Source organism: Stegastes partitus, unplaced genomic scaffold (genome assembly GCF_000690725.1).
Source record: "Stegastes partitus isolate 25-593 unplaced genomic scaffold, Stegastes_partitus-1.0.2 Scaffold857, whole genome shotgun sequence".
Lineage (NCBI taxonomy): Eukaryota > Metazoa > Chordata > Actinopteri > Pomacentridae > Stegastes > Stegastes partitus.
Window position 1 is genome coordinate 84,277 of NW_007578588.1, and position 24,371 is coordinate 108,647.

The 24,371-nt window shown below is 46.6% G+C and overlaps 2 protein-coding genes across 3 annotated transcripts; one reads left to right on the forward strand and one right to left on the reverse strand.

Moving 5' to 3' along the window:
- Positions 1-1,468: 1,468 nt before the first annotated feature.
- Positions 1,469-12,333, reverse strand: dhodh (dihydroorotate dehydrogenase). Of its 2 annotated transcripts, XM_008293084.1 has the most exons (9): positions 12,254-12,333; positions 9,523-9,735; positions 9,233-9,432; positions 7,906-7,988; positions 7,366-7,553; positions 5,407-5,520; positions 3,238-3,391; positions 2,989-3,148; positions 1,469-2,091 (listed from the first exon to the last, which is right to left on the reverse strand). In XM_008293084.1, the coding sequence occupies exons 1-9, from the start codon at positions 12,269-12,271 to the stop codon at positions 2,010-2,012; spliced, it is 1,212 nt and encodes a 403-aa protein (XP_008291306.1). In that variant the 5' UTR covers positions 12,272-12,333; the 3' UTR covers positions 1,469-2,009. The 2 variants fall into 2 exon arrangements, with proteins under 2 accessions (XP_008291306.1, XP_008291307.1); XM_008293085.1 differs by lacking the exon at positions 9,523-9,735 and having other exon boundaries at positions 12,254-12,271.
- A 180-nt stretch (positions 12,334-12,513) lies between these two features.
- Positions 12,514-23,920, forward strand: pkd1l3 (polycystic kidney disease 1-like 3). Its single transcript, XM_008293103.1, has 23 exons — positions 12,514-12,519; positions 12,912-13,092; positions 13,948-13,973; positions 14,055-14,088; positions 14,200-14,261; positions 14,369-14,431; positions 14,543-14,701; positions 14,798-14,901; positions 14,982-15,102; positions 15,186-15,308; positions 16,021-16,240; positions 16,357-16,538; positions 16,661-16,891; positions 17,094-17,195; positions 17,518-17,696; positions 18,404-18,550; positions 18,633-18,835; positions 20,065-20,252; positions 20,430-20,562; positions 21,186-21,381; positions 21,473-21,692; positions 21,842-21,926; positions 22,858-23,920. Exons 1-23 carry the CDS (start codon positions 12,514-12,516, stop codon positions 22,902-22,904), a joined length of 3,012 nt encoding a protein of 1,003 aa, XP_008291325.1. The 3' UTR covers positions 22,905-23,920.
- The last annotated feature ends 451 nt before the right edge of the window (positions 23,921-24,371 follow it).

Genomic DNA, 24,371 nt, shown 5'->3' on the forward strand with positions numbered 1-24,371 from the left:
ACGAGCTCAACAGTACATTCAGAACAGGTTCAGAATTACAAAATTCCTCAAACTGGAAACACTACGTCCCTGCCTGTGAGAAAACAAGCACAGCATGAAGGTACTCTCTGAAAAACATTTCTTCGTCCCTGCTTTAAGGTTTTCTGGTGCAGGAAGAAGCAGCCCTGACGTGACCAAAAGGAAAAATAAGAAGACTCTGCTGGATTATAAAAAGCTGGTTTCAGATTTGATTTCCATGAGAACTACCAGGAAACTGAAAAGATTTTTCCTCTGAGGGGCATGAAAGTGGGGAACAAATTTTACACTAATCTGATTTGCAGTCGGGCTGCAGGTGGTTCAGTGGTTAGCACCGTGGCCTCACAGCTAGAAGGTCACCGGTTGGCGTCCCGGTGAGGACACCCGGGATCTTCCTGCGTGGAGTCTCCATGTTCTCCCCGTGCAGCGTGGGTTCTCTCCGGGTTCTCCGGCTTCCTCCCACAGTCCAGAAACATGCTGAGGTTAATTGGTGATTGTAAATTGTCCGTAGGTGTGAATGTGAGTGTGCTTGGTTGTCTGTCTCTAAGTGTAGCCCTGTGATAGACTGGTTACCTGTCCAGGTGAACCTGCCTTCACCCTGAGTCAGCTGGGATAGACTCCACCCCCCATGACCCTGGTGAGGATGAAGGTGTAGAGATGATGGATGATGTTCAGGCTGAAGGTAGCACCATATAAGTAGGAGCAGGTTCCTTTAAACACCTTTCAGTATCAAACACAATCAGGGCTCCGGCTAGTAACAGGTGCTGCCATTTTGCTGTAGAAGACTTACAGTTGGTGTCTTTAAAAATGTATGTTTCGCCTTATAAGTCTCACCCAACAGCTCTTTCTGCTGAAGAACACAGACACTACGTAAAGGCCAACTCATGCTCTCCACATCTGTGTGTCTGCGAGGGTCATGTGACATCATTTCACCATCAGAGCCCCAAATCTGTGGCCGACATGCCCAGACAGCTACACGTCTGCAAGGAAGACAAATGGAGCTCAAAACAAATGCTCTTTATGATTCTCAGTCCTCCACAGCTCCATAACTCATCATCAAACATTTGTAACTGAAGTCGTCACTGTCAGACTCTGGAGGTCCTCTGATCTGAGCCTGCCTTCGTCCACGGGGCCCGAACACAGCAGCAAATTCTGACATGTCAGGAAATCCTGTGCCGTGTTCACCTACTGCACAGACTTTGGCGTAACTCTTGCATTGCAGTATAAAGGGAGACTGTCCACATCTGCTGTCTGCTTTCAAAGCAAATGAACAGCCTTCAGGTGTCACCTGCAAGTGGCTCAAAAGTGCAAGTAACCCTCACCCAAAACAGCAGTGACAGAAGTCTGGAGTTCATCAGAACTCCGGAGTTCAACAGAACTCTGAGCATTGTGGCTTTGAAATGTCGAAGATTTCAGTTTTGCACTTAAATCACAACATTCTCTGAGAAAAGAAGAGAATTAGAAGTAAGAGGTTTATTGAGTGTTTCTGAGGTATCAGTGCAATGACATGTGAGCAGCTCCATCCTCAAGACGACCCCATCACACAGTACTGCTGGGTTTAGAGGCACAAACATAACACAATGTCAGGTTCTGACCCGTTTCTATTCTTCTAGACTAATTCCTACAACAGATGACGACAGGTTTCAGCATTCAGCCGGACAAAGTGCTGAAAGAACTCAAGAAACACGAACTGCTGTTACAAAGACAAACACCTGGATTCAAGGTACAGAGCTCAGCTTCTGTACATGCAGCATTTAAACAGTTTTCATTATTCGCTTTGAACTTTCACACAAAGGTGAAAGCTTGTGACGATGAGTTTAAGTGGCGCTTCAGACCATCACGTAGCCTCCACTTTGGAAATCAAGACGGACCGTCACAAACACTCTGCATCCACCAGAGTTTGGGAAACGCCGACGCTCACGTTGTCTTGTTGGAGGAGACGGCGCTACAGATGCAGCTCGGCCGCCAGCGTCTGTGTGAACGTTCACCATCTCTCACATCTTCTCACCAGTTGAGCCGTCTGCTCCCCTGTGATCGGCGCCGACGGCGTCAGACACACTGCTGAAGCCTTGTTCTCTGTGCAAACACACAGAGCAGGAAATTACAGCCGCATTCAATATTTGCACAACTGTCACACGACATGGACGAGCACTGCTGCCGTGTGTGACTGTGGATACGAGTGCATGAGCAGCTTCAGCCACACAGGAACCCCCGAGTCACATGACCTGAAGTTAGCTGTGTTCATCATTTTACAGTTCATCAGGCCGAACTTATTAAAGGACGATCAAATGTGTGATAAACCAGAACTATATTTTAATACTTGACAGCAGGTTTGTTACTTTTAAAAAAAATAAAATAAAATAAATTTCAACAAAATCCAGAGGCAGGAACTGAAGACACAGAACTGTGTGATGTTGAACGTATCGACGGCCTTGACCTGTTCATCCGTGACGTGCTTTTCAGTCAGGAAAATAAACCAAACCTCAGCTTTTGATTAAAGTCACTTTATTCTACATCTAGAAATCATTTCTGCAAAGAAGATTATGTTAAAAAAAATCTACTCCTGCCCCCAAAAAACACTTTTTGGCTGAACTAGCCTGAACTGCAAGGAACCAGTATGAAAACAAAATTAAACATGTAAGTCGTAGACTGTCTGTAGTCTGCTGAGTCACTGTCTCTGCTATAGACAGTGACTCAGCAGACTACAGATTCTATAGCAGCAGTAGACTGTCTACAGTCTGATGATGCACAAAAGGCATCTTCATGGCCTCCTGCTGCTAGCTGTGGGCGCGCTGCCTTCACTGAGACGCAGGACTTCATGTTGACTAAAGCTGAGGCCACGGTGGGTAAAAATGTGACAGCAGGAAAGAAGAAGTGAAGAGGCTGCTTGGGGCTCACACGCTGACGGTCAGAGTCAGCTGCGACTTTGTGACTTTTCCCTTGTCGGTAGCTTCCATGCACACTCAGACTCACCTCAGCAGCTGTTCCAGTTCTCGCTTTATCTTCGTCACTACAGGCGGACCCTGATAGGTCAGAGCCGTGTAGAGCTGGACCAACGAAGCACCGGCACGGATCTTATCCATCGCATCCTGTCCGCTGGCCACACCTCCAATGCCAATGATTGGAACTCTACCTGCAGAACGTGAACATACATCCCCTGGTCTTGTGAGTGATGGGAGGGAATCAGAAATGAACCGAAGCATGAGCCATTTAGACGAGTACCTGCAGTGAGGCCGTACATCTCCCTGACAGTGCTGGTCGACAGGTCTTTGAGAGGCTCTCCACTCAGCCCACCGCCCTCACACTTCTGAGGGTCCTGAAGCCTCTCTGGCCGGGACACAGTGGTGTTAGACACCATTAAACCATCCACTCCCAGCTGCAGGCAGGCAGGACATAAAAGCAGCGAGGACAGACAGTAAGTGGCACGTAGCTGCATCTCCAGGAACTCAAGTATGAAGGTGACTATGAGGAAAGGCCCTCTGACTTTCACAGGCCTCCATGTGCAGTGCACTGTGACAAAGAGTGCTGCTAACATATTTGCTTTCCCTTCCATTAAGGTGCGTCTCCTCTCCGCTCCAATGAGCACTAGAACCGACTGGAGTAGTGATGCAGCTGCCAGAGCAGACAGGAAGAGGAGAGCCCAGCAGTTCTGGTTAAACTGTGTTCTCCTGATGCTGGAGGTCCGTCACTTATCAGCAAAAACAGGCAGCTGAGGCATTAAAGGAGGGACGCTGCTTGTAGTTGAGATCATCAGGGAGGAAATCCAAACCCAGGCTCTCAAATGATTTAAACCTTTACTTAGATTGCTGCTTAAAATAAAATGCAAACTTAGAAACCTGCAGTAGCAAAAAAGGAACTTAAAGATGCAACTACAGCTGCGCTATATTTAAATAAAAAGCCAACAGCAGCTTTGCTTCAGGATCTCAGGTTTGCAGATTCTGTGACGTCTTCAGAAAAATAAAAACAAACCTTATAAAAATATATTTAATAATGACAACTGCATTTCTACCGTCACATTTGTTTTGTTTAACTTGCATTTTTAATCTATTTCAATGTCAGTTCAGTACATCATTTCACTTCTGTCGGTACTTTTGTGGTGCTGATTGCATTTAGTGCTGAAATATTGACTTTTTTTTTTTGCCTTGTCAAGCATTCTGTACTTTTATTTTGAAAGATGCTGTATATTTAAAGGTATCAGCAATAGGGAGTTTTTTTTAGTTATGCTAAAGTTGACTTGTTTTTTAGAGTCACATTTCTTCCTTCGTAGATGAGGGAGTGTCTGCACTCTTCCTCAGGGTGTGTTCAGTTTGCATGAGAACATGTGACGTGGTCGTCTCGGGTTATGAGCGCCGTCACGTCAGAGCAGGATGTGAAAGGTTTGCATGTTTTTCTCCCTGGTTCTGTGTACATTTTTTCTTGTGAATCAGATTAAACCTGCACACATCTTCCATTGGCCATATATAATAATAATAATAATAATAATAATAATAATAATAATAATAATAATAATAATCACCATCAAATTATCAACTGCCAAACAAAACCCAATAAAATGAACATTGGAATTGGAAAGTAAACACAGTCGTGACTCGATAATCCGACACTAAATGTAAAACCTTCTTCTATGTCGGATAGCAAGGCTGTCGGATTGTCCAGACGGAGGTCCAGATACGAGGAGGGCTTGATGCTGGAAGGCTCATTAGTTGTTCATTATTGTTCATAGTTGTTATAATAACTAGTAGGGCTGGTCCCAATAGAACTTTCTGCTCTCTGGATGTTCAGGCCCAATTAATGATGAATATCAGAACATTCTGTGCGGTCGGGGGACACTTCCACCCCGGGGCAGCGCTCTGACGGGGTGGAAGTGTCCAGAACACACAGGCAGTACTTGGCTGCTGATGCTAGTTTAGTTAGCGCTCACACTTCTGTTTCCTCCATCGGTGGCGGCGGGGGAGTGGCAGATACGCTCCACCGTTACCATCCATGTTTACTTCCATAAACACTGAGCACGCTCGCTGCGTGTGACGTCGTCGTGTCCTCTTCTGCGCATGCGGGACACTTTTGGCTCGTATGAAGTTCACACAGCAGATCACATACAAGTCGCATTGAAGTGGAAACGTGAAGGAAGTCACAAAGAAATCCTCATTGAGCATCAAGTCCTGCAGTGTGAACGTAGCCAATCTGTGGGATTGTTCAGTCAGATAATACGCCGTCATCCTGATTGGTGACATTAAATGTCATGTCGGAGTCACAATCCAAGGCTGTCGCTATGTTAAGGCTGTTTTTATGGGTTCTGTTGGTTTTTCCTAGAAACTTGTTGGATAGCAGGTTCTGGAATTGTTAAGGGTCGGATTATGGAGTCACGGCTGTATACAACAATCAACTTCCAACCTCGTTGACAACGTCTGCGATGTCTTGCTTGTCCTGGGTAGAGAGGTCCGGAGCGATCTTCACCAGGACCGGAGGTTTGTGTTTTTCCTGCAGGGCATCGCGCTCCTTCAGCACCTGAGCACATCGGATTTCTGTTACTGTGTTTCTGAGAGGTGCTATAAAAACAGAGGGTAGCAACAATGATTATAACATCATCCTCAGGTGAGAGGAGGAGACAGGTACACCTGTCCTGGAGAGTTTAAAGCCTTGGAATGGATTCAGCATGTGAAATGATTTGAACTGAAGGACGTTGGAAACAACAGCGAAAATACAGAACAACTGAACAGCATGTTTAAGAGCATAACATTCAAATAAAGTTTTAAAAATGCTTTAAAACGCTACCATGGGGAGGGATGGGGCTGGAGAGCACTTCATCCAATCTGAATCTACCTCTGGTTCTATTGCCCCCTGCATCGCTACCTTCACCTCACATACGCTGTCACTGCTCTGTGACCTTCATTCAAGCCTGTCCTTGACTCATTCTTCCTCTTGCTGCGAGGGAACAACAGCCTTTGCTCTTCACTGGGGGGCTGTGCTGCAGCTGCACAAAGTAAGAACAGCAGAGAGGAAATGGAACCAATAACTATTCTCTGCAACTGAGCAACTACTGGCACAATACATGAAAGATGCACAACGCAGTAAACATCAGCTGAAGGAGAACCTGTTGCACTGTTACAGGTCCGGAGAATTGGCTGAGCTGGCTCGTCCGTTTTCAAAAATAAAGCTAGATCTTACTTTGCATGTAGGTAAATGTTTAGCCACATGCTTGTCATTCCTCTCTGTTCTGGTGAACACGGACAGCAGCGACAGTGACTCCTGTTTTCTCTCATGGTCAGGCTGGTACTAGCTTAGCAGCAGCTGCTGCACCCTCTCACAGCTGCTTCTGTATTCGCTAGTTAAAGGGAACCAGGAGAATAATTGAGGTCTTGCTTGCTGATTTAAGATGCAGTGATGAGACTATTTTACGGATTGCGTTGCAGCTTAAAGTGCAGAATTACTCGATTACATGAGAGGAAAGGAGAAGAAATGTGGCTTGCAGTGAGTTTTACGGCGTGGGACAGAGCTGCATCGACAAACGGTTCAGTCACTCATCGCTGACTTCATGTCAATCAAAAGAAACTGTCAGATGTTTTACATGTGAGACAGCAAAGTGGCTGCACTGATGATGTCCATTAAAAGCTTCTCCCTGCACTGTGTCACACTGGGGAATGCTTACTGTCGTCTGTACATGATGACGACCTGCTTTCACTTCTAATTTAAATGACTTCATACAATCAACCCTTCATGGAAAAAATCTTTCTCATTCAGAGCTGACAAATCAAAAGCTTTTCAGTGGAGACTGTCAGCCGAGGTGAAGGCCTGACGACGCCTCAGAGGCTTGGACACGTTGATTCATTCAGCGACTGGTAGAGCTCTTTGTATGTTGGCGGGTCTGCAGCCGCTCATCTGATTACAGAAACACCATCACGTCAGCAGGCTGCCCTCGCTGCACTGGACTGATGTTCTGATGCTATTGTCAGTCTGTAAGGTTTTAAATAGGTCGGCACCACGTTATTTAGCAGAACTCTTAGCCCTGTTAGAGAACTGACTGGCCAGCCAGATGCTCGTGGATTCTCCGGGATTGAAGGACAAAAACAGAGACGATGGAGACGTTGCAGCGGCTGCTCATCAGCTCTCCATGGAAGAACTCTAGAAGGTTTCAGGTATCTGCTGAAGACCCACTTTGTCTCTCTGGCGTTCAAAACAAGTCGAGCTTGACATGCTGACGTCATTTCTTTTATTTATCTTTCAGTCATTATGTCTTATTAGTTGTTCTCAACTGTGCTTTACAAATACATTTAAATTAAATGAGTTAAATTATTTTTGTGGCCCAATGCAGAGCTGCTGCCTTGTGCCCAGTGACATGACAAACGTTCTTACTGTATGCAGGAGCTGGCGGAGCTCAGCCTTCCCTTGGAGATCCCGAAGACCCGGAGTGTTGGGACTGCTGACGTTGACCACCAGATAGTCAGCCAGGGGGCCCAGCACTCTCACCCCCTCCAGGTAATCTGGCCCTGCGTCCTGGGACAGCTTGTTCTTCCCCAGGTTGATGCCCAGGGGAAGGCCAGCTATAAACACAGACACGCACGCACACACAAGTGGGAAAGCTGCGATAAACACCAGCACAGGCTGCATCTGCATCATCATCATCATCATCATCATCATCATCACATGACTCAGCTGCTGCTGCTCAACGAGCTGCAGACAATAAAACGTGAGGCGAGGACGGGTCAAGATCATTCAGATAGAACAAAAACAGGACAGTGGAAACGTGTGTTTAACTGACTTTACAAATTACTGCCGGGCTTCCCCGTCACAGCCGAATACCACGAGAATAAAATATGTCAGCTTTCTTCTGAACACGCTGCGCTCTGCATGTTCTCACCTGTTATTCACCGAATGTAATGAAGACCTGCTGACCTTTCCGTTGCTCTTGCTGAGTTTCTTCTCTGGCCTTCAGCCTCTTCTGCACTTCTTCCAAACCACAGCTGTTGAATCCATATCTGACAGAGAGAGAGCACCGAAAAAACACCTTTGAAAGAAAGGACAGTGCAGCTATAAAGCTGAAGGCTCACGACTGCGTTTCTGACACAATGAGAAGGTGGATGTCAGCTTTCATGCAGACTCACATCAGTAACAAAGACCACATTCAGGGTTCATCGTTGTGTCTGCATTTGAAGCCATCGGTGCAGTTTCTGAGGTCCTGGCTTGCTTTGAACTTTGGATGAGTTCTCATTAGAAATCATCGGCGGTAGTCTGAGCATTATATCCGGACCAGTTTCAACTGGTCCTCGTTAGAAAACACAGCATTATAATGAGACTTTCTGTGTTAAACACTTTGTACCCTCTAATTAGAACAAGAAACTACCTGTTAGTTCATCATGTGGTTTTCAGTGTGGCAGCTCTGCTGTGCTGTTTGTGTTTTACGTCTCTGCATATACAGGATGTCAACAGGTACACGGTGTGTGCATCTACACACAGATCAGTGAGCGCAGCGCTGCCTCTGGAGAGGACATCGGCTTCAAACCTGAGTAACACCAGAAAAAGCCTGGTCGAGTGCACCAAACACTAAAACATGACTCAACAATTCTGAAATAAGAATTAATTCAGATCAGGCTGTTCAGCAGTTGTTGGCAGCGTTAGTGTTTCACAGGTCGACCGTCTGTGACGACTACTCAAGACAGCAAATTAGCATAAATTAGCATAAATGACCAATCCTGCATATAATAAGAGAGAGAAACAAAGTGGTCCATCAAAGCTGCTTTCAAAATTACTGCTTCAAAGACAATTTAATGAACCTGTGAATTCTTTTTTCCAGCTTTGTAAATGAAGCCTGTAGTCAACCTGTATGAAATACAGAAAGAACACTGTCCTTACAGCGTCCTGCACTCTGTCTCTAAAGTTTTTAACATAAATTCAGAATGATGAGAGTCTTCTACTGTCTCCGTTTGCTGCATCTATATGCTCCAGTTTAAGGAAAATGTTGAGCTTACAGGTGACACGTTTCTCCGTTCAACTATGAGATGATGAAGTTTAGTTGTAACAATAGAACATTAAAAATGACACAAGGAAACACGTAAACATCATTAAAGCAGCTTCCAGCAGGTTGCATACACCTGCAGCAGCCCCGTAAACAGACCTCAGTACAGCTCAGTGACGGAAAACCAAACATCCAGGCTGGACTGCATTAGCATCATTTATTTTATTTCTTTAGTCCTGCCCACAGTGCAGCCTCTCTCAAACACACCTGTTAATGATGGCATGATCCGCCGTGAGTCGAAACACGCGAGGTTTGGGGTTCCCCTCTTGAGGTTTGGGAGTGATTGTTCCCACCTCAACGAAGCCGAAGCCCAGTTTGTACAAGCCGTCCACCGCCTCCCCGTGCTTGTCGAAGCCTGCCGCAATCCCAACAGGGTTCTTGAACTTTAACCCGAGGACATTCACTTCCTGTAGAGACAGAACAACGAACAGAATGACGTCTGGTATCCTTCGCAGAGAGTCCAGTCCACTGAGGAGGCGGTACGGCCACACGCTTACCAAGGACGCGGGGTCCTGGTACCGGTTCAGAGGAACCAGACCCAGACCGATCATCTTCACTGCCAACACGTGTGCCGTCTCCGCCCCCACAATCCTCTGCAGCAGGGGCATCAGCCGGTTGGCATAGAAACGCTCATCCCCAACCACAGTGAGGTAGGAAGCAAACAGAAGGCTGCCTGAGCTGATGATCTTTATGGCTTCTTTCAACTGTTTCTGTTGACAAGAGCACAAATACGATGTCAGCTAGTGGAATGAAAGCATCCAACATGTTTGAGTGGACCTGTGTCTGCATACAGTGGTGAATAATAGCTGATACGATAAAGAGTTGTGGTGACACACACAGGAATGACTGCAGGGGCAAGAAGGCACATCCAAGACAGACGAGCATCACCAACTAAACCAATCCCCTTGTGGCTTCCTGGCTTGGACAGCTTCAAATGTCTGCCATGGAGAAGGTCTATCTGAAAAGTCCTGCTCAAAGAAGACTTTGTGGAAACGTAAACGTGGAGCTGACTCCACAGAGTGGAACAATACAAAAAAACTACACGTCGCATAAAATCACAGTCCAGTGCCCCCTGATAGCAGCGCTGCTGTAGCTGTGTCATCTGAACGAGGAAGAGGAGCAGCTTCTTTGGGAAAATCCATATAACTATCATATGAATAGAAAAAATCAACATCAAATGTCTTATCCAGAGGGCTGCACTACGAAGCCAGATCAGTGGGTTAGCGAGGTATGTGGAGCTTAAAGCCAGAGTTCTCAGTGTCACCAAGGTGGCTCTCTTTTAACCTGGCGAGTCTCCATGGTAACTGATGCTGTGGAGCTAGGTCTCCATGGTAACTGATGCTGTGGAGCTAGGTCTCCATGGTAACTGATGCTGTGGAGCTAACCCGGTCCAGGTTCTGTTCAGAGTTCCAGAGCGTCTCCCTTTAAGCAGACGGTTTCCTGACTGTTATTTATGAGCGATCCAGACTCTCAGCTGAGGGAATGTGTTTATCTGCTAACATGCTGAGCTGTGTGTCACTAATATCACTGAATGAAGCCGTGGAGCTACAGCATCACACAGTCGGTGGAGACGGAGACGGAGCGCTCTGCACAGGCAGCACTTGGCTGCTGATGCCAGTTTAGGTTGGCAGTCACAGTTCTGTTGCCCCCATCGGGTGGCGGTGGGGGGTGTGGAGGCTGGGGCAGGTTGCGGGCAAAGATATATCATATACCACCACAACGACCGAGTATTCGGATATTTGGATGTTCAGGTCCAGCCCTATACTGTAAATATCACGTTTAAGTTGGTGATGCAGAAATCCCATAAACATGTTTTTATGTTTGGTTCTGATCTGTGTCTGAAGCAGGAAGTCTGAGTTGACAAAGAAAGTTGAACCACCTTCGTGATACCTGTAATCTCTGGCTGGGGCTTTCAGTTTTGTCGTTTCGGCTACACAAAGAAAGCCCGGCTATGTCAAACTTGCTTGGTGGTGCAGCCCTCAGGTGTTGGGGCCAGGGCTGGGCTTTGTCATACCGTGCACGCTAGTATGTTAGGGGATGATATAAAATTAAACATCACGATAAAATCTGAATGCAACCCGCAGTGCCGTTGTTTTGGTCTAATGCACATGGAGCTAGAAGCACGGCGGCGACCGAGGAGGAGGCGAATGCAGTGCATCGACCGACACAGTTGGGCTGGACCCGGAGATCTGAATATTATAATATATAATATATTGTCGTTGTGGTGGTGTCTGTGTCCGCATAGCAATTTAGAGATCCAAATATTCATCCACCGCCCACCGCTAACCCGAACCCAGCCTCCTGCAGGGGTCCAGGACTAATCCCGCCTCCTGTAGGGGTCCAGGACTAAACCTAACCCAGCCTCCTGCAGGGGTCCAGGACTAATCCCGCCTCCTGTAGGGGTCCAAGACTAAACCTAACCCAGGGTTCCTGCAGGGGTCCAGGACTAATCCCGCCTCCTGCAGGGGTCCAGGACTAAACCTAACCCAGCCTCCTGCAGGAGTCCAGGACTAATCCCGCCTCCTGTAGGGGTCCAGGACTAAACCTAACCCAGGGTTCCTGCAGGGGTCCAGGACTAACCCTGACCCAGGGTTCCTGCAGGGGTCCAGGACTAACCCTGACCCAGGGTTCCTGCAGGGGTCCAGGACTAACCCTGACCCAGGGTTGCTGTGTTCTTTCGTGTCAGCAGCAGCAGCATGTGGTTGCTTTTCTTGCTTAAAACAATTGGGTCTTATTTTTCTCCTGGCATCAGACTCATGGTCAAACAGAACCTGACGGTGGTCTGATGACCTTCACACAGTCACGTGGCCTCTCTGCAGCCGGGGTGAAGGTACTTTACTGTACCACAGGAGCAGGTGGCAGCATGGATGTTCAGCTTTGTGGGTCACTGGGGAGACACCATTATGGACCCGTGGACTGATGTTCAGCTTTAACTGGACCCGTTCTGGACCCCAGTGTAACAGTGACATCAGGCAGGACAGGAAGCCTCCCCCTATGGAGAGGACGCCACGGTTCAGTCACTGTGATCCCCAGAACTGCTTGGAGAAGCTCACACGTCCACCGAGCCGCACACACCTGAAGCTCTGAGCTCTGCCGTGTGTCCCGGTGGCACGCGGGCTCTCTGCACGGAGTCCTGCTGTCACCGTCACGCGGAGCGAAGCTCGCGAGCGGCGCCGTTAAAACGCGTCATTCCTCAGAACAGAAAATCAAAGTTTGCGTGGAAATTACCTTCAGTCGTCCCGCCATGGACGCAGTCTTGTCATTGCACTAAAGGGCACCGGACGCCTTCCCTAACGCGTTACACAAACACACGCTGTCGCAGCTTCCTGCTCATCCTCTCGCGATATTTCCGTTCGGGGTTTGGTTGGTGGAGGAGTAAGGCTGGCTGTTGACTCAGCTCCATCACTGCAGACAGTGAGCAGAGTGCTGCAGGTTGATCGCAGTGTGTTTATTTGTAGAGAAGTGAATGTGATGAACACACAGACATGATGGAGGTGAAGTCTTCATGTGACCCACTAATAAAAGTTGAACTTGTGCTTTCACCTTGTGTGATCTTCACTGAGAACACGATTCCTTCACTTTGCATCTTGTTTGTGTGTCTCCAGTGATTTACCTAATGCCCTGGGAACATATGCAGAGTTTTTCTGGAGAAAGCTCTCTCATTTCCATGTGACGGATCCAAGTGTCCTTCTCACTTGTTGTTGCAGCCGGCGTCCCTGCAGCACTCGCTGCTGTGGCTCTGTGTGCTCCGGAAACAATGGCAGTGATGCTCAGAACCCTCTTTTTGTGGATTTCAGCTGGATTTCTATTCACACCTGAAAAGTCTGAGGCCTGTACAAACGGGTGTGAGTTTGTTTTCAAAAATGCTTGTTTTGACTTCGTGAAGGAATCCTCCAGTTGGTCTGAGGCCAGAAGCAGCTGTGAGAAGCGAGGAGGCGAGCTCCTGAAGCTGATCAACAGCCCCGTCAGAACCTTCCTGAACGACATCAGCAGAGAGAGAGACACTGGAAACCTCACTTGGTGGCTCGGAGAAGGATTCAGAGGGGATGGCCAGGAACCCAGCACAAGTGAGTGATGCTTGTTTTGTTGCTCCATTTTCTTTTCTTTTGCAGTTCATTGATCCTGAAAGTCAAGAAAAGTCTGTTTAACACCCTGCTCTGGGCTCTGCATGCAGAGCTGTTTGATTTGGTCCATCAGTAGAGGCCTTGTTGCTGAAGTTATTCAGTGAGAAGAGAAAAGCACACATTAGAGTCCCAGGACCACAGAATGACTTCATTAACAGGGAGCTTCGTTGCTTTCTTGTGCAGCCAGTTGCGTTTCATTTGAATTTTTGTGATGTGAGCTCAAAGTGAATTTAAATATTTTTGAATACTTTCCCTTGGAGGATATACATGTTTTTTATGTAGCAAAATAAGACAAAATTGTTCATTAATAATTAGGCAATGAAGCATTAATCAGGCACAAATTGTTAAACATGTTCTTCCAACATCCAGGAGATGAACATTTAGACAAAACCAGCGATGTCAGCATTACACAGAGGTTCTGGAGAACTTTTATTATCGTTTGATCTGCTGACATGTGCCACTAACTGTTACTGTCCACAGTAGGCTTGAAATGTTTCAGGAAATGGACTTCACTCGTGTACACACTTCATCTTTACTTGACAGAAAATGATGTCTCAAATGGTCTGTGCACATACTTGAAGCTGAATCCTCTTCAGCTCACAGCATCTGACTGCAGCCAGAGGCGAGGCTTCCTCTGCACCCACAGTACGTCCTCATCACGCCTGTAACGCTGCAGCTGCTCTTTCCCTCCTGCATGTCTTCTTTCCTCTTTAAATCATACAGCTGATCCATTTTATTTTTATATTTCACCTTGCATTCAATATACTGTTCGTTAAAAGTGTCCTTTTTGTTTTGCAGTTCGCCGACCTGCACCAAGCACAGCGGTGAGAGCTCCATGTCACATCTTCAGCCAGCCAGAAGCCACGTCAACGTTCACACCTAATTTGCATATGTTTTCTTCACAGAGTTCAGTCGTGTCCAGTCATGCAACCAGATCTCGTAAGTTCGACTGAAACATATTCTGTCTCTGCATTCAGCAACGGAAACTAAAGTGAGTTTGTCTTTCTTCTCTCTTTCTTTTTCCACTTTTCAAACACGCCTTGATTTCAGGGCTCAAAAGGGATGTGAACGACATGGCTCTGCACATCTCCGACATCGACAAGCTCCTCGAGGTGAGAGAAGTCTCATTCACTTTGCATGCAGCCTCTTGACTCATGAATAATGAGAACTGAACAGAAAATGACCTTTTGGTAATCGTAAGTGCTGTTTTCTGAGACAGGAAGCAGACAAAGAGCTGCTGCGGATGGAAACCACTCCTGGAGAGCCAACAAACAACAACAGGGTCTGGACCTTTATTCTGGAAGCTATTTCAAAGTTGCTGCATTGTTCTGTGTGTTTTACAGCCTCCGTACGTCGTGCCACGTTACATTTTGTCTGCTTCTCCTTCTCACAGGACAAATTTATTCAGCATTTGTTGGCAGGCACTCAAGCCCTGACTCCACAGTTTGCTTTACAACACAATGACACCATCCTCCATATTTACAACTGCAGCTCTGCAATCCTGCTCCTCTCAATGACAAAGTGCGATGTTGATACCAACCCGAACCCTGAGGTAGGTCCACCTACCTAAATAACCTCGAGCATCACACACACACCACATGTGGCTGTTATCAATATCAAGCTCAGATGCTGCGTTTGTCCTCTCCAGTCTTTGTTTGAGGATATCTTTGAGATTTATCGGGTCATTTCTGTCCTGATGGGTTCAACAGAGACCGTTTTCCAGCACCCAACAGGCACCATTTATCAGAACAGGTTGGTGTTTTTGTTTCAGAATATGACTTGTCTTATCTTTGAAACCTGTTGAATACAAATCAGCTTTTCCCTCCAATCAGCTTCAAACCAGATGAACTCAGCAACCAAGTGCTAGGTTCAGAGAAACAGGGTCACGTGAAGCTGCCTTCGCTTGACGCGGTGCTTTCACATCTTGGAATATCGCAACCCATCACCACTCAGGTCTGTGAGCTACTGTCGTCATCACCACCAGTGTCTGCTTCCTTTCCTTCCAACCTTTTGAAGAACGCTCTTCTCCTTTTCAGTTTGCTACGTTCTCGGTGAACCCTCATCCGTCTGATGAAAACATATCAGGAACTGTCTGCAGCCTGATGCTCAGCAATGGAAAGTCAGACCTGAAGATCCAAAACTTGTCAGAGATGTTTGAGGTACAGTAAACATGAAAAGTGGGTCAGGGTTAGGGTCAGCAGTGCTATTTACTCTAAGTGGCACTTTCTCCAGGCAGTTCAACCGTGTGGTGCCTCCTGGTCAGCGCCGGTTTGACGCTGTGAAATTAAAAAACAGAAAAAACCCAGTAGGAGTGCCTGCACAGAAAATGAACCTTCCTCTGGACAGTGACGTGAGAAAAGCCTTGAAACGACATTATTAAGACACATACAGCTCCATCAGCGGTGGAGTTGGTGCTGAAAGGCACCGGCACCACAGAAACTGTCCACAGCCAATAAATGCACAACCACAGTAAAGAAGAACATATGTTGGTCCATTATTGTGATTTACATAAAAAACAGCCCACATGTTCTACAGGCTGCTGTCCAGAGGAAAACAAACAACACAAATACCAACTTTTATAAACTATCTACTACAAAACAGTGTTCCTGCTCACACAGCGTCAAGACTGAAAGATGTGATTTAATGTCATGAATAAGTGCTTTTCCAAACTAACTGCTCCACTATTTGATTATTTGTACACCTGAATATCTTTTCTTCCTTTTATAACCCTTTTCATTAAAAACTGCCTGTCGTTGGTCACTGTAGTCGATTTACCGTCACAGAACTACAGCCTGTGATTCATGTCATCCACGTTTAGCGCTTGTTGTTTACCAGCTGCAGCTCATGTCCGTGGTTTGCTTTTCCCTGCAGATCTTCCTGCCTCGTCCAAACGCTTCAGCGCTGTTAAACAGCACCGTTGTGTTGGAGAAGGACACCACATCGGTGACTCAGCTCAACATCACAGACCCGTACATGACCGTGGTCCTCAGTGTGGTGCCCAGCATCGATGTGTCGCTGGCTCTGACCTTGGCTCACGGATCACCTCCTGCCTCTCCTAATGCCAGCAACGTGGCCATCTTGAACCGGAAAGGTAACTGCCAGCCTATCGAGACCTGAGCGATTCCTGCCACTTTTTCTGGTTGAGTTTACATCTACTGGGCTGGTTCTTGGAGTATAAATGAGTATATTTGCAAATTGTTGCCTCAGGAGGCTACCGCTTCATGATAACCCCAGAGATGTTGCGTCACACTGCCGGGACCTGGTATGTTGACGCCAGACTCTACAATTCCACGTGGGAGCCTGGTTTGACACTGATGATCACTTCTTTTATGAGCAAGTGTTTGTACTGGAACGTAACCAAAGAGACATGGAGCACTGACGGCTGCAAGGTAGGCTTAGGCCAGGATACAGCTGCATTATGTGGCTGCATCTCTTTGCTCTGCATCTTCACCAGAGTTCTCGTTGCAGCAGTGGTTTCATACCAGCGTGTGATGTCCTGTTTCCGTCTCAGGTCGGAGACAAAAGCACCCCAGACCAGACGCAGTGTCTGTGCAACCACCTCACTCTGTTTGGGAGCTCCTTCTTCGTGATGCCAAACTACGTAGACATATCTCGCACAGCCGAGCTGTTTGCCACTGTGAATGAGAACTTCGTGGTCCTGGCGCTGCTGTGTGCTTTCTTCGGCCTCTACCTGGTCACTCTGCTGTGGGCCTGCTACGCTGACCGCAGGGCGCGCTCTAAGGTCAGTCCATGCTGACAGGCCTCACATGAGAGCATTCGTATGAGGTTTTAAGCCAGTGTGCTGTTTTGATGTAGGTATGAGTGGAAACATACCAAAACTGAGCCAGAATGTACCATCTCATGTCCTTTATGAATAGTAGAAACTTTGGAGAATAAATGATTCATGCACTGTACTCATGCACCACAATGTGTTGAACTGTCAGAGGAAGATGACGCTGCTGGAGGACAATCACGCTGCTGCTCAGTACAACTACCTGGTCGGTGTCCAAACCGGGCATCGCAAGGGCGCAGGGACCTCTGCTAACGTAAGAGTCTTCTCTCCTGGACATAGTTAGGATTTCTTTAAAGAACAGTTACAATTGAACTTGCTCACAGAAAAACAGAATCATCCCTTTCCTGACTGTGTCACTTCCATTCTGGATTATTATAAAATCTTTACTCGACGCCTCATCCAATCAGAGGGCCGTTGGGTTGGGTCATTTTAAAACACAACAAAATCAATAGAAACCAGGTTGGAAAGGGTTTTAAATCTATGTTGTGTTCTAGAAAACTACAAAGTTGCTGTGTCAAGCAGACAAACAGAACCAGTGTCGTGGTCCAGTGTCTAACCCTAACCCTAACCTGCAGGTCACAGTGAAGCTGATTGGCGCAGAGGGAGAGAGCACCATACACAACCTGACGGATCCTGAGAAGCCTGTGTTTGAGCGGGGGTCGGTCGATATGTTTGTGTTGGCCACGCCCTTCCCACTGGGAGAAGTGCGAAACCTCAGGCTGCAGCACGACAACTCTGGAGGTCACCCGTCATGGTGCTGTAGAGCCTGAGAACATTTCATTAGCAAACGATGCCTTCAGCTCCAACAGGGTTCCTCTCCATCCTTCTCTAACGTATACAGCTTCCCACAGCTGTCCACGGCAGCTATTTAAAGCTGGCATACGTCTAGTTTTGTGTCATTTTGAAGTGTTTCTTCCACATTGTACGTTGTTGTGCTTGGATTGGTGGACACGTGTCTACCTGGCAGGTGTCGCTGTGAGCCTGTGAGCAGGGCTGCTGGGCTGCATGCTGCTACGTTTGGTGCCTTTCTTGTCTGCTTCTGGAAACGTCAGGTCTGCCTCATCATGTAGCACAACCTTGTTAGCTCTTTCCTCATCCTGCTCTGAGCACGCGGCACGCGGGAGGATACGTATACGCTGTACTATGATATAGAAATAAGATTTAAATTGCATAAAAGGCTTTGGGCGACTGCAGCTTCAGTAAGACACTATGACCAATGCAGCTTCAAAGGCTGATTCTATCTTCTATCTTGATTTTTCCTCCAACACTGGAAGTCTCTCTGTACAGATAAATGAAAACATCAAAGCATCACATACATAATGTGGATGTAGAGGCTTTTACATTTTGAACAGTTTGCTGCTTCCTTGTGTTACTAAAAGATGAACTAACATCTGTTTTCCACCCATGAAACTCCTCATGTGGTAAACGTGCAGTGTTTCTGTTTGTTTGTTTCATCAACAGGTACATAAACAAGGTGACCGTTCAAGACCTCCAAACACGACATGTGTACCACTTCTTCTGCGGCTGCTGGCTGAGCACTGAGCGAGGAGAGGCCGTGACCAAGAAAACCTTCAATGCTGCAAAGAACAACGAGATTGCCAGCTTCAGGTCAGAGACGCCGCCCTCTTCTGAAATCAACCTTGGCAGCTCCTGACTGTTAACTGGCTGCTGTCTGCTTTTCCTCTGTCAGGAACATCTTCCAGAGCAGAACTTCCACTGGTTTCAGGGATGAACACATCTGGGTGTCCATCGTGGATCCTCCTTCACGCAGTCCGTTCACTCGAGCCCAGAGGGTTTCCTGCTGCATGAGCCTCCTCCTCTGCACCATGGCCATCAACATCGCCTTCTGGAACATTCCCGTAGACGCCAGCTCACCAGTGCTCTTCTCATTAGGTGATTACACAGTTTATGAGTTCAACTTTAATTTAATAGACCCGTTACCTTCAAAGGTTCATTGGAATCAGAAAACTACTCAGAATTTAAATGCTATCGGTGTTCTTGTCGGCTATAATTGTATTTTAGGGAACAAAAAACGACTGAATGCTCATTATGTCTAAGAGGTTTAGTATCGACGACACAAACTCACATGGTAGTTAAAATATGAGGAATATGATATCACAGACGTACGGTTCTTTACATCTCAAAGGCTGGACTGAAAGGTCAAAAGCTGAAGGCAGCATGTGAGCTGAAGCAGAACACGTGATCAGCATGTTAACGAGCTGTCGGTTATCTGTGGACGCCTCCGCATTCTGAACGGAAACGTGTTGAGATATGGAAGCAGAGTCCTGAAGCAGAAAGTGAAGACAACGTGGACTGTAGTGGTTCTGTAGCAACAAGGATGGATGGTAAATATTCAGATACGACCAGCGAGCAGGAGTCAATGAACTGTTTTTTTAGTGATTGATTAATTGATGAAACCCCTAAAAACTCAACTTAGTGTATCAAAGCTACACATTTAGAACAGCTCAGATAAACTCCTTTTAAAGGTGCACATCAGTGTAGTTCCCTCTCCACCCATCCTTCTCTACTGGGTGCAGCTGGAGCACACCGGCTCTACTTACGACTCTGTGCACAAACGATGTGAAGCTGCTCTGCTACACGATGGTTGGTACGCTGTGACGCTGGTCGAGTTCAGCCCCATGAGTTGAACCATTTCCGAAGAAGAGGAGTGATACAGAAAGCCCCCGCTGCTTACTTCACTCACCGTGTGTCTTCTGGCATTAAAAATATGTATTTGCATCAGAGGAGGTCTTTAATCTTTGGCCTTTGTGTCTTACTGCCACCGTCCAGCCTCCAGCAGGAGGAAGTTCAAGGACAGAAAACACAGAGTGACACAAAAAGCATCATACATCATACGTTTTAATTCATTGGTATTGCTGTGTAGAAATCTTTGCATGAAAGGGTTTATTTTTTGTAAATTCTTGTCCAAAAAAATCCATGATGAAGACCATGATTCAAAAACTATGAATGAAAAAGAGGAAGACTTCCGAGAAGGGTTAGCGGTTGAACGTTTTACGACCAGAGTGTCGAATATAAAACCGCTCCAGTGTTTTGTAGGTGGGAGCGACTGTCCCGTGCTGCAGCCAGTCTTTGGATGCTTTGTTTGTTTCATATCGGTCCAGGTTCACTGAAGATCACTTGGCAGGAGATCATGGTGGGGGTGGAGAGCGGCCTCCTCATGTTCCCCATCAACATCCTCATCATCACCATCTTCCGAAGCATCCGACCTCGCATCATTTCCAAAGCTAAAAGAGAGGACTCTGAGGAAAGCATCAGACCCGCGGCGGTTACCGTGCCAAGTGTTCTCAAGGTGCGCTGTGCATTACGTCATCACTGTGACTTCCTCTGAGCAGGTGTGCTTGTGTACCTGCCTCACAGGTAATGCTGCAGCCGTTGTAAGAATGCAGCGTGACTTCTGTCTCATGTAGGTACTCTTCCTTTTCCATGTAGCTGATTAAATAGCATACATGCTGGTCTTCCCTGCTAGGATACAGAGGAGGTCGTTTCTTTAGTGTGTGGGAGTCCCAGAAACAAGATATCGAACACGGAGCGACTGGAGACCACGGCTGACCTGTGCCCGGCCCTGGACAAACTGCATTCTTTCATCCAGAATATGCAAGGTAGCTTTTATTTTATTTTATTCATTTTTAACTGAAAAACAACAGACTTGAGTTAAACAGGGAGCCAAATTAGGACTAATACTAAGCATGAACTAGTCCTGTTAGAGCACAGATACATCCTGATCAATACACATTCAGAGGCCAACTGGACGTTTTTGTCCACGCATGCCGTTCCTGAAGCGAGGCAGCACTCTGCAGCGTCCTCAGCCTGCCTGGAGATTGTAGCCGCTCGCCTGTTATTTCCCGGAGAGATGAATTTTGAAAAGGGGGTCACAAATACTTTAATTTTAAAAAGGTTAATTTAATCCCTAAAACAACTGTGACATGCAGATTTTCTTAAAAAAGGATTAAACATGAGCTAAGGGTGCATTCTTTAGGCAGACGTGGTGATTATTTAAAGCAGCAGAGCGCTCATGTTCAGCCCAGTGAGAAGACGCAGCGTGGCTTTCTGGTATCGATGGTGAGAAATCAGAGCATCACCAGACTTCTGTACTGCTAGTTTTAGACACATCATCTCCCTCTGCACCGTCCTGCTGTGTGTAGCCTGGACAAAATGCTCCTGTCCTCTCAAAAGCAGACAGCTGAAGCTATTCAGTGCTGACTTGTATGGACGTCTGTCACAGGGGAGACGGAGAGCGACCCCCACTGGGTCTACTGCAGCAAGTTCCTCCTGGCTGCCCTCAGTCACCTCCTCACATGCCTGGAGAAACTGGATGCCAAGAACTTCTCGAGTCCAGGGGAATACCAGCAAATCCTCAGCCTCACCAACCTGCTGGTTCGCAAGGCGGAGATGGTCTTCAGCTGCCACCTGGCCTCCTGGTCAGCAGTCCGGCCAACACCAACATCAAAATGTCAGTCAATGCCAGAATGATTTGCTGCTTTTATTGAACCGTCTTTGTTCCTGGTGCAGCCCGCCTCCTGTGAAGAAGAAGAAGACGAGGTCGGTGGGCTGCTGGCTGCCCTGGTGGTGCGTGTTCCTGGGCTGGTTCCTGCTGCTGTCCATCAGTGGGATCTCCACTTACTTCACCCTGTTGTACGGTTTTCAGTACGGCAGAGAAAAGTCCATCAAGTGGGTCATGTCTCTGGGCCTGTCCCTCTTCCAGAGCATCTTCATTCTGCAGCCTCTCAAGGTGGGTGAAGATGGGAACAGTCAAATCATTTAGCGTTTATCCTAAAACCTGCCTTGTTTGACACCAGTTACTGGAGAAGATGAGATATTGGGCTTTAGGTAGAATAATGCAGTTAATTTAAAAGACTCTCCGTGACTTGCTGTTCACAGGTGGTCGGTATCGCCGTGTTTTTCGCCCTGCTGCTGAGGCCTGTCGCTGTAGAGGAGAGCGAAGAAGTAGAGCAAGTGCTGCTAGGTAAGAAAGCCATGATGCAGCCAATGTGAAGGCTAATCTGTCTTCCTGTACAGCTTTGTGCTTCATGTAACGGACACACAGCTTTGCCTCTCCATTGTCTTCATCTGTTTTAATATAAACCACATTTTGGTCTTCATAATGGTATTCAGAATGCAACAGATGGTAGCTTCCTCTGCAGAACGGCATCACGCAGCTTTCTGCTTTGTTTTCATCTCGTCAGACTCTCGTCAGCTTTGCTGCCACACGTAGCTTTTAGTGAAAAAGTCCTAAAAACCCACAGCTCACGACCAAGCAGCAGACAAACAGCTAGGTGTCAGCAGGGGAACAAGGTGGAGCATCAGCAGTTTCAGGTCAGGAGGGTGAAGATCAGAACAAAGCACAAAGGAATGAATATTGGAATCACACGTATCACGTGGACATAAAGGCAGCTCTAAATGAATAATAATAACAACATATAAATCAGTAAATGCTTACTGATGCGTTCACCACATCAACCTGCATCTTGTGTCTGCTGCCCCCAAAGTGCCCAAAAACCAGCTAGTGGAGCTCGAACCACATTTTGTGAGTCAAAGTCTTTAACTGTCAATCTGCTGCTTTTAATTACCTTTAAAATATCTGTTCTCCAGCTTTTCAGCTCATTCCTTAAACATATAACACCTCATACAACTAGAACTAAAAAAATAGCTCAAATATCTTGGTATAAAAAAGACTTAACTGATTAGTCATGCTTCATAAAGCTGACAGAGGCAGCCGCTCAGTGTTCTGCAGAGAGCGCTGACGTAATCCTACATGTCACTCTGCAAAGATCTCTGCTGACAGCTTTAAACCAGCAGCCGTTTGGTTTTCTGCTGCAAGCAGCTTCTTTCTCTTCAGTCTACCAACGTTCTTCAGTTCAGCACAGTCTCACTGCAGTGTCTTCTCCACTGAGCAGAGCAACAGGACAAGTGCAGACGCTACTCTGGCAAGGACACGCTGTGAGGACGCCGCATGGGAAGCTTCCTCCTCCGACGGGCGCAGCAGCAACCACCCGGGCTTCCTAAACACTCCTTTGCACTTACTGGAAGTTTGACTTTGTGAATGTAGACTTGTGTAACGCGTTCTGTTGTTGTGTATGTGTACAGAGTTCCAGCGCCTCAGAAAGCTTCTGTTTAAAGTTTGCTTCATCTTAAGGATGACTGCTGTGTATATGAAGGAGAAGCAGTCTGGGGGCCTGCTCTAAAAACACTTAGCTGTTCATTTCATGTCAGTTTAAAGAGGCAGTGGGGCTTTTAGATGTCAACAAGTGTGTGACTTATCATGAGTTATTTAGGTAGCAAACATGCCCTTAATTCAATAAACATAATCAACAGGCGGTAGAACAGGAGCTTATATCCAAACACGTCAAACATATAGAAAGGCAGCCTCATCTGCAAAGACAGACATGTTTACGTTGTACTTCATCATTAAGCTGTTTGATTTTACATTCATATCGTAGAGGCTCTTCGACGACACCAAATGTGGTGAAACACTGAATTCTTCTTGTTTGAAACTCATTTATTTGTTGGCACAGAATTATTTGCAGAAAGACTGATTTCATGAGCATCCAGAGTCGTGAAGGCCGCGGCGTGCTGCTGTGGGCGCCACACACTGGTTACACATGAACAGACGGTGAGGAGGAGTGGGAAGGTGCTTTTATGTCAGTTCATATATGAGAGCTAACAGTTAATTGATTTTCGTTTCACGTGTGTCACTATAATACATGCTGGAAGCGCACGTGGTGCCTCTTCATCCTGCTTCTATGAGCTCGGCTCTGAATGATTTATGTAACGCAGCGAACTACATTCAAGTTTGTGCTTTGAGGGGAATTATCTGCAGACGCTTTAATGTCCCGTCTTAGATCTGCTGTGCTTCTATGTAATCATGAATGACTAATTGGTTTTGGTTTCAGTTGTAGCTTCTGTGTGTATCATACGTGTGCATTTCAATAAACAGATCTAAAATCTTGTAGGACTAAATCCCTCCGTGAGTCTTTCAGCCTGACTAAGACCGTAGAGCTGAATATTTAAAGTGAATACTGAAGCCAGTATATCTGCTCACATTCTTACACTGGCCAGAACACCCTTCATGTAAAACTCATCACATCAGGATCACTTTGAAGCAAATTTCAGCATGTTTGCACAAAGTCATATTTTGCTGCAGCTAAACATCAGGATTTTCGCTGCATACATCACTGATCAAGGCCCACACAGCTCCTACCAGGTTGCTGAACTCTGAATCCTGGTTGTGCAGCTGTTTGGAACCACAGCAGCCCAAACACTCAGAGAAGCTTAAAACTGGCCTTTTACATGGAAATGAATTTCCATTGCATTCAACTCCCTGCCAGAGGAGTCCACACCATGCTGATTGGCTGATCATCCATCCATCATCTCTACACCTTCATCCTCACCAGGGTCATGGGGGGTGGAG